This window comes from Pleuronectes platessa, chromosome 11 (assembly GCF_947347685.1).
Source record: "Pleuronectes platessa chromosome 11, fPlePla1.1, whole genome shotgun sequence".
Lineage (NCBI taxonomy): Eukaryota > Metazoa > Chordata > Actinopteri > Pleuronectiformes > Pleuronectidae > Pleuronectes > Pleuronectes platessa.
The window spans coordinates 13480637-13490360 of record NC_070636.1 but is presented as its reverse complement, the minus strand read 5'-3'; the positions used below and the strand labels follow the sequence as shown (position 1 = coordinate 13490360).

Here is a 9724-nt window from a genome sequence, read left to right as displayed (position 1 = left end):
GACGTAAACACTCAGGATTCAAAACGTGAATCCAGCCATTTAACTCACAGACGAGACAAATAATCAATCCTGTGCCTGAGGAACTGATGCCATTACGTTTTTTTACGTTTCAGCTACAGAATGTGACATTTATCTTGAAAAAAATCGGATAATATTATTAATATTATTCAGGCTTTCATATCATTCAACGTGTTATTTCATGTGTGAAATTTGAAAACTAGCACAGATCATCACCAGCAGAACGTTGGCGAGGCTGTTTCCTGCCAGCGTGACAGATGGCGTGCTCGGGTTCACGTGCCAGAAGGAGAATTCACTCAGTTTTGATTATTGGTGGACGATAATCTCCAACCACAGTCAGGATTTCATCTGATCTGCGTGGCAGGATAGGTGCCTGAGTTATCGAGACCGTACAGAAGTATAACCCTGAACAACCCTGGGTCATGATGTGCTTTTATTTTGGAAAAGTATTTGCACATGTACAAAGAGATGTGGGGGAAAAAAGACAATTGACGTAAAAACCCTGTGGGTGGAGAGGTAATTAGCCACAGAGGAGATTTGTCTGTTTAGTTGGAGAAGCATGTGTTCAGTCCTGCAGCTACAGGTAAATCAAAACTCGACATCCTCAAGTCAATTACAGCGTCAGGTCTGTGACTTAGAAACTTGATCAGAGATGCATCTTTTTATTCTACAATGGAAATAAAAATCAGCTGTCTCCTCTGCTTTTTCCTCTGAATATGTTTGTAACCCATCCAACGTTAAAAAAATAATAGTTTCTGTAAACTGAGCATCACAGAGTAAACAATACTTAATACTAGTAAAGTTTGTCTTATTTTTAAGGTATTGACCTTTCTAATTAAAGTGTCTAGAGAGCGTGTATGTTTTGGTGTTATACAAATTAAATTAATTTAGATTGAAGTCTGATTTAGGGAGTTGAGCGTGCTTAACAGTCACAGCAAAGGATGGAAAAGATATTCAATGTTAGAGAAATGCAGTAAAAGTGCAATACAATAAATATAGTAAAAAGCATAGAAGATAAGTTAAGAAGACAAAGTAAATACTGATTGGCTTTAACAGAATCATAAGATGGACTCGAGCTGAATTCAAAGCAACATTTTAAAATGTACTTTAAATTAGATTTCAAATTATATACAGTGGGTCAAGATGTGAGGAGACTGTTCTAGAGTCTCTTTTAGTTTTAGGTTTTAGACGGGAAAGGGGGACAGAGACAATTTGGTGTGAGGATCTAAATGATATGGGGACAAAATATGGAACCGTAAGATTAGTGTTATCATAATGTTGATGACAAGTAAAAGCCCTGTGTTCAAAATGTCATAAAAATGTCATGTGATGTTTGTGTAGCTGGTTGTGGTGGAGCTCATTTTAAATTGGTTATATACTTGAGCATAATCTTCGATCCAGAAAGTAACTGTAAAGGGCACAGACTGACCAATTTTTGCCAACTTCCAACTACTAAAAAAACAAACGTTTTTGTGTGTGTGCAAGCTCTTTGGAACGTGAGTTATCTGACAAGTGTGAGCCAGACTCAAGAGGAAACACTGTTTGCTTAGAGGTGACAAGAGGACATTTAACTGTGTCCATCATTCCCACATAAAACACGTTTTAATCAAAACGAATGAGCCTCTCTGCGCCGCTGATCCTAATGAACCTGGAAACCCTTTATTGATGTGGTTCACACCGTTCAACTGCCGCTGCTGTCTCTCAGTGTGTGGTGTCATCATAAATCACACCTGACCCGAACCCAAGCACAACTCTATATCTCTGTTCATGTGACAGCTCCAAGTGAAGCTGTAGCCCAGATGCACTGATTGTAAAATATTGAAAAATAGCTCTAGATGCTCCCGCTAATATTTTCTGTCCACACATGTATAAATGTCTGTTCATCACAATATCATGAAAAAAAAACTCGGAGTGACTCAGTGTAAAACTGCACTAGGGGAAGAATACTAATCACGGCCCTTCCATATAGCTGTCCCTGTGTGTAGTGGAGTGTGTCCCAGTGAACAGGTGGTGGGTTGGCAGCAGGTTGTAAAAAGTGTCTGAAAGATCCATTTCATCCAAAACCCACAAATGTCCTGATGAGCTGAATCTAGTTTCTGCTAAGATGAATTGTTTTGGATGTTTTTAAAGCTGAAAAGTGACATTGAAAGAAGAAAGTTCACATCCACTATCTTATATATTAAACATTTCAATTAAAAAAACTAGAATTACCTCCCTGTGGTTGTAACCAGTGCTGCTCCAGTCTATATGATATTTTTCACCTGACTTGTGCTGTGACCTTTGACCACTGAAATTCAATAGGTCCATCTTTGAGTCAAGGTGATTACTCAAGGAATTCCATGAAGACAGACTTATAGATATAATGTTCAAGAATCCCAGCGACCTCTGACCTTAAACCACCAAAATCGAATCAGTCCAACTCTGTATTTTTAGTCGTGATGACCACTCTAAGCACTTTACTGTACACTTTCACCCATATTCATACAGTGCAGCTTTGTGCCAGACAATTTCTGGGATCGAACCTCCGACCTTCTGGTTAGTGGACGACCCACTCCATCTCCTGAGCCACAGCCTATATAGCCTTAAAATGTGCTTTGTGAGGTTATAGTGACCCTTGATCATGAAATCAGTTCTATATTATTCTATACACCTACTTGTATGCTAGTCAAATTAAGACTGGATAACCTTGTAGATAATAGAGCTAAGAACTAAAACATCCTTTCAATAATTATTCGGGTATTTTCAGTCTGCTGACTTTAATATAAAAGAATATTAATAATTAAAAAAAATAATTGACCTTGTGGATTTGCTAAATGTAATCAGAAAATGTCCCAGCATGCTGCATGGCTAACTGCACATGTACGAGATCCGAGCACTGCGGTATAGCTTTGTTTTTAAAAGTCTTTCTTTGTCTGGCCCACTTCTGTCAAATAATCATATATTCTATAGAGGATATACCTTATTCTTCTATACCAGGATATATTGGTGCCTTTCTTGTGACAGCTAATCATGGACGAGTGCGGCGAGTCGTGTCCTGGGACCGAGTCTGATAAAAGACTCACTTCCCAGCACTGCTGCCACCTGTCATCAGCAACACAGACTTCGAAGGGCGACTTGAAAGCAACGTTCCTCCAGACGTCATTCACAGATACCATTTTTATTTAAAAAACAATTCCATAAGAAAATGGAATCGAGGGGGGGGCATTCACATTCATTGGTATCCTAGCATTAAAGGCATGGCAGCTGAGAAAGTAAGGAGCACTGTTGTTTTAATGGGATGATTTCCAAACAATATCAGCTGCTTTTATTGCAAGTTCCTGCCTTTACTCCCCGTCTGTACAGTGTCAAGTTTGGATGAGAGAATACGTCAAATGTGTCGAGGATAAAAAAAGAGGATATATATATACAGGACATGAACATGAAAAAGAAACGTTGGGTTCTACACAGTATTTGCAGTTCAAATCATTCATCAATGAAGCAGCCATGTCTCAAAACGTCCGTAACATTCAAATGCATTCACTGGAGATGACATTCTCCAGCAGGCTACATTTAAAATGAAGTGTATAAAAGCCAACCTGTTTTTATTTGTAAGAGTCGACCAAATCTTTACCGTTCAAGCCTTCACCCAAAACCTGCTAAGATATACATAATCAAACCTATTAATAAATAAAAAATAACAGCACTCATAACATTAAAAACCTGTACAAATAAAAATTTGTTCAATTATATAGGCAAACAGTGTACCGCAAAAAAAGGCTTTGTCTTCCTCTTCATTTAACTCAATGTCCCTCCTTATCTGGGACTCGAGCTCTGTCGCTCAGTGTCTCCATTCGTTTAGATTTTTTTTACAGATATTATTTGGAGTTGGTGTGGACCTACAGTCTTTGGTTCTGTGAAAACTAAATACTTCATCAGTCCTGAATGTGCCAGAACTGTCCCAGAGCGTGATGCGATCCTGAAGAGATATCTGCACTTTTGTGGACCCGTCTTTCAGCTTTTGGGACCGAGGGACCAAGGACGTTTTCCCAGATTCTTCGGCATGAGCTGCACGGCAAACTTGGACTGAGTGCATCCCACAGACGGTTTGAGGTGAGGCAGCGAGGACCAGAGAGCCGAGGAGGCCGTGGGTACGCGTCAGTGTGTGCGGTCATCATCATTGGGAAAGAAATCACCTAGTTTCACCTCTCTGTGACAGCTTCGGTTAGAAAACAGTTCCTTCAGCAGGCAGTGGGAGTGTGTTATAAACCGACTTCTGAAGCTGAGGCACAGCTTCACATCCGGCCTCATAGAGCAAGCGATGAATTACAGAAGGTTCCCCTGCTGCAGTGTACGGCCTCGAGTCAGCCACTCGGACCGTTGGGCCACGGACATGTGGCTTGGGAACAGCATAGTCTCGTAAGTAACGCTCTCTATGGGGAGATGGCATTTCCAGAGTCAGTGGTACAGCTCTCCGCCGGGTCGTAGAAACAGTCTTCATTGACGACAGACGTCAGGCTCTGGACGCTAAACTCCCGCTCCAGCAGCGCGTTGAGTTCCACCATCCCTGGCGACGACGCTGCATCCGTGTGGTCGTCCAGTGACCTGCTGTGCTCCTTCATGTTCAGCAGTGCAGCCGGACTCCTCCTGCAGCTGTTGGGTTTCCTCTTTACGGGACTGAAGTGTCCTCGCACCATTTTGGGTTGGGTCTCCGGAGTGTCCCCCATGCCCTCGGGTTGAACACAGGGCGCTAGCGCACAGTTTGACATTGCGTCCTCCGAGAGGTCAAGCTGGAGGAACTGGGCCTCGATGCTGCTCATTGGGGAGCTGCCGTCTCCGCTGTCGATCCTCGTCGCCCCCTCGCTGTAGCCGTCGTCATCCTCGTCACTCAAAATATCCGACTCTTTGACGGAGGTGGAGCGGGCTTGGGATTTGGATGCGAGTGTCTGAGAACTGTTTGGCTGGGCGGGGAGGATATGTGAGTCAGAGGTGGTGCAGGGTGGAGAAGGCCCAGATAAACTGCAGGTTCCGCTGCTGAGGCTTCCCTCGTCGGAGTCTGGCCCCAGCTTCAGGTTTCCTGGCTGGGTGGAGAGATCTCCAAGTGGCTGCTTACACAACCAGGAAGCTCTGGAAGAACCTGCTGACGGAGGTGGAAACGGAAGTTAGAACTCTTATATGAGCACAACACTTGGACCAAAGGCCCCTCTAGAGCATAATGGCCTTAAACACATGTTGTACAAAGTTGCTGATGTTTTTTTTAAAGCCAAATGACTGGAAAGGCTAAATGCCAGCCAGGAAGAATCACAAAGATTACACGGGGGCTCAGGCTGTATTTGTCTATCAGGTCCCACCAGGCATCCACACTCTTATGTAGATATTCCACCTTCTTGTTAAGATACAATTTGTTTGGCTTTTTCAGAAGGTCTGTCTGGTGCTTGTGTTTGATTGATCATTATAATTTTCATAAGAACCCTTCTGAACACTCACCTATCCTGGAGTAGGATGGCACGGTGCCGCGCAGAGGGGCCAGACGATCCTTGCAGCTCCTCTCCGGCGTCCCCTCCCTCTTCATGCTCCTCCTCACGTTCTCCCTGAGGATGGAGCGGATCACCTTGATGATGCTGACCTTGCTCTCCGGCACGCTGAGGAGGACACAGGCGAGGTACCATAGTAACATGAGCACCAGGTATTTTTAAACTTGATTTCAGGAGCTAAATACAAATTAAGTAAATTGGTCAGAGTCCCATTGTGTCCCCCAATGTCATGGGTGGTTTAATTCATTAGCAGTGATCCCAGTTTCTCTCTGTGTAATGAGACTTACCAATTTGGTCCCTGTTCACATGAAGACACTTTGTACGAGTAAATGCTACAACACTGTTTTAGTTCGGAGTAAACACTACATTCATGGGAAGAAATGAAACAGCCAATCACCCAATGTCTTCTTTAGAAACCATAATATGAAAACCAAAGATTATTGGACGACAAATTACAAAATGCTTAATCAATAAGGGACAAATTTAAACATTAAACGTTAATAAACGTTAATTAATTACTCTTGTGAGTATTTTGATGGCATGTTTAACGGATTGGATTAAACTTTTCGGAGATACACTTACAATGAAAGAAGCTATATGACTGAGATGGAAACCACTTTTCATCTGTTTGCCAACTATGGAGCTACCGTGGATTAGCTTAGCTTTGAGATGGGAAACTGGAAAAAAAGGGTCTGCCAGCAAATCTAATACATTTTATGTGTTTATTCTGGACAAAACTAAGAGATAATGTGGGGGTTAGGAGCAAGAGGAGCAAGAGGGTGGTTTTGGACAGAGCCAGTCAGTGGCAGATCAAGGATTTTCCTAAATCATGGCTATAATAGGGTCCAACTATAGATCTAAAATGAATTCCTTGTTCACTGTTAGTGCCACAGCTTTGATACAAAAACCAACAGGATTCGATATATTTTGAAAGTTATTCCTTGCTCAAAAAAAGCTTAGGATCTCTACTGACAGGAAGGGGGAGATTTCAGCTGGGGCCAGTGCCCCCTGGCCCTGCACCTAGATCTGCCCCTGGAGACAGGCTAGCTGTTGCCATTTTTTATGCAAAGCTAAATGTCTTCTGCCACACCTTCTCAATTTAATATTAGTTTACCTTAATGTGGATGTACCTTAGGGAATAAGTCACTTTACTTTAAGTAAAGTAGGTATGAAAAGTGAAAACATAATTCCAGTTTATCTCAACTAATGACTTATATTAAGATCTCTAAAGAGTAAAAATGACAACAGAATCTGTATGATCATCTGGATGCTTGTTGGAAAAAGTCTGATAATAATGGTAAATAATATTATCCACTGCAGAGTGAGAGGGTTATCATTGTTCATAATAATAATAAATAACCTTAAAAGTATGCTCACTTAGTTTTTTTTGTCCTGTGAGACTTCATTCTAATAATATCACGATTTTAGCAAATACTTTGAGTACAGTGTTTTTATGACTATGACAAAATAGTGTCCAAAAGTACAAAGAGAAGATCAAAGTTGCAATAATCCTTCATTATCCTTTAAAATACAATTATTCTTGTGTGTGTTCCAGGTAGAAAGACCATGGAACGTCTACTAGACTTAATCATGACTGATTGCACCTAAAGTGGAATCTCTGACCTGCTGCACAGCTGGAACATGGTCTCTGGTCGGCCCTTCACTTCAGACTTGGAGTGAACCAGCTCCCAGATGCAGCTGCTCTCTGTGCCTGTTCCTGGGTGAGCGAGGAAATAAAGAGGGAGACTTTTAATCACACTGTCCATACATGGTTTATGGTTTCAGGAGGAGATAAGGAGGGAGGGCGCTGAATGAAAATGCCAGAGGAGAAAAAGTGTGTGTGTGTGGGCCAAGACAATGAGCTGAAGGGTGTGTGTGTGTGTATGTGGAAATATGAGGGGGAGAAAGAACAAAACGATTTAGTGGCTGTACTATGTGAGTGATTTAGTGGGGCTAATGTGGCGGCGCTCTTACCTGCAGTATTTCCCAATCTGACTTGCAGCGCCGAGAGCGGGATGAGCCAGCGGAACTTAAAAGGGTCTGAATCTCCGTGAGAAAGTGCTGAACGAGAGTTGGCCTGGTCATCGCGTAAAAATGACACATGAGGGGGAGGAGGAAGAGCAATGATAAGTTTCATAACAAAGATTTAATGGTATGTTGAGAGGAAGTGAGCGCAGCAGACACAATACGTACCATCTTCTTTTTCAGCTTGTTGTTCTCCCTGTAGACCAATATCACCGCTTTCTTGAACACTGGTGAGAGGGAAAACAGAGGCGTCTTAGATCTGACTGCGAACGCCTCTTGGGGAAAGCCGACACCAACCCACAGAAGCATTTTAGATGCTGGCTTGAAGCTTTAAAGCATATATCACCGCTACAGCTATGGGTATTGAAATTCACTGAGATCTGTTTAAGCGTTGCTCCTGGCAATTCTGTGAGGCTCCGCTACAAACCCAATTCTCTCGGTTTGTGCGGATTAAACATTTGAACTGCTAACTGGGGACTGGGAAATGTGTGTGTGTGTGTGTGTGTGTGTGTGAGACTCACCAAACACGGTCATTTCGGGGTCTTTTCTCATGCGACCCAGCGACGGATGCGGGTTGAGCCACACCACCGAGGAATGCATGAGAAACTCGCCCATCGAGATCTCGGTGACCTGAGAACGAGACGGGAGGGGTTCAGAGGAGGGGGGGGCGGAGACAGAAGAATAACATGTCCAACATATCTGGTTTTATCTAGGAGCCTGTTTAAATGCATTGAAAACATACAGCACCCTGGACAACATTATTTAGCTTTCGGTTTGAATATTTATACTCCAGCGCCTACAAACTAAATATTCCATCAATTTGTAAATGTATTCCGTCCCTAGAGGCAATGCACAGAAGACGGCGTAAACAACATGAGGAGCCAAACAGGTCCACTCTGATGTCTTGGTGTTCTGCTGGGTAGAAGCAGTCGAAACTTATTGTGGTAAGTGTTCCGTATTTATCAAAATGTACAAAAGTACATTAAATAAAATGTTGAGCTGATAAACCTGAGTAAAAAATGTAAAAAAATGTGCATCTACCTCCTTATCGTGGCCGGTGTGCTCAGCAACGAGCTGATCGAACACGGAGCCGTAATCCTCGTAGATCTTCTGCATCTCGTTGATGTGGCTGGCCACCTTCTCCATGGCTTTCAGGGCCTCTGCAGCGACAAGAGCAGAAGCGTGGATCGTACATGAGACGGCCTTGTTCGACAGTGGCAGGTTTTATTTGCTCATCGTACGTGCATTGTGTGCCAAATCTTACGTGCCAAGATCTCTCACTCACCCACGAAATCTTAACTGAGAGCATATGTAAATATTCTGATCACATCTTGAGGATAATTTATGCTCAACGTTAGATGTGAACAGGTGCATCATGGAAACGTTCGTTTTTTTGTAATTCAATTAAAAAGCTGAAACCTTTATATATCCTAGTTTCATTATACGTTAGGTGAAATGTCCGAAGCCTTTTTTTTGTTTTTTAATTACGATATATATATTTGGATATATTACATTTTCCTAAATTTCATTTCTTTGGAGATGCATGTGTACACGGAAACAGTGGAAGCCTTCTGTCGATAATCTGCATTCATTCAGTCCCTATTTGTGAACCTCTTCTGAAAGTTTACAGATACGGACGAAATAGAGCAGTACCACAGGAAATCATGGGGGGGCAGTGTTGCCAATAGTTCAAGCAATACGATCATAAGCAGGACTATCATAACACACGAGGAACAAATTTCGACAATGGCCGAAGTTTTTAGTAGAGACTTTAAGAGTTGGTAAGAAAGTGATAAACAAATTAGGAACGTTATCACAACCTCCTAGACCGTCACCATATTTATTGTAGGCATTAACGTTCGCCTCTGCGCTGCCCCTAGTGGATGCATTACTCAACAAACGTCCATATATGTAATTATACATGCGTTTCTCTCCGTACCGTTGAGGTGGTAGTGCTCCTCGCTCTCAGCGTCGGTGAGGGAGACCAGCTCCCTGAGCAGCAGGGGGTACTTGAGCACCCTCTGCACCGGTTTAATCAGGTAGGACTCCAGGGTGGATGAGTGCTGCTTGGTGGGGTTCCTCGCATCCAGGAACTCCTTGAAGGCCTGATCTGTCTTAGCTGAAACAAAACACACACACTGTATAAATATGGATCTTTAAGTAGGCAGCGA

General features: G+C 42.7%; 1 protein-coding gene across 1 annotated transcript in view; it reads right to left on the bottom strand.

Annotated features, from left to right (window-relative positions):
* Nucleotides 1–3159: 3159 nt before the first annotated feature.
* tiam2a (TIAM Rac1 associated GEF 2a) overlaps nt 3160–9724 on the bottom strand; it is a 51315-nt gene continuing 44750 nt past the window's right edge. Inside the window, exons 19-26 of the mRNA XM_053433923.1 lie at nt 9493–9672; nt 8595–8713; nt 8075–8183; nt 7722–7780; nt 7503–7605; nt 7152–7245; nt 5482–5636; nt 3160–5131 (exon numbers count right to left, since the gene is read on the bottom strand). Of these exons, the coding sequence (XP_053289898.1) occupies nt 4428–5131; nt 5482–5636; nt 7152–7245; nt 7503–7605; nt 7722–7780; nt 8075–8183; nt 8595–8713; nt 9493–9672 (1523 nt within the window). The 3' untranslated portion in view covers nt 3160–4427. The remainder of the gene's footprint in view (nt 5132–5481; nt 5637–7151; nt 7246–7502; nt 7606–7721; nt 7781–8074; nt 8184–8594; nt 8714–9492; nt 9673–9724) is intronic.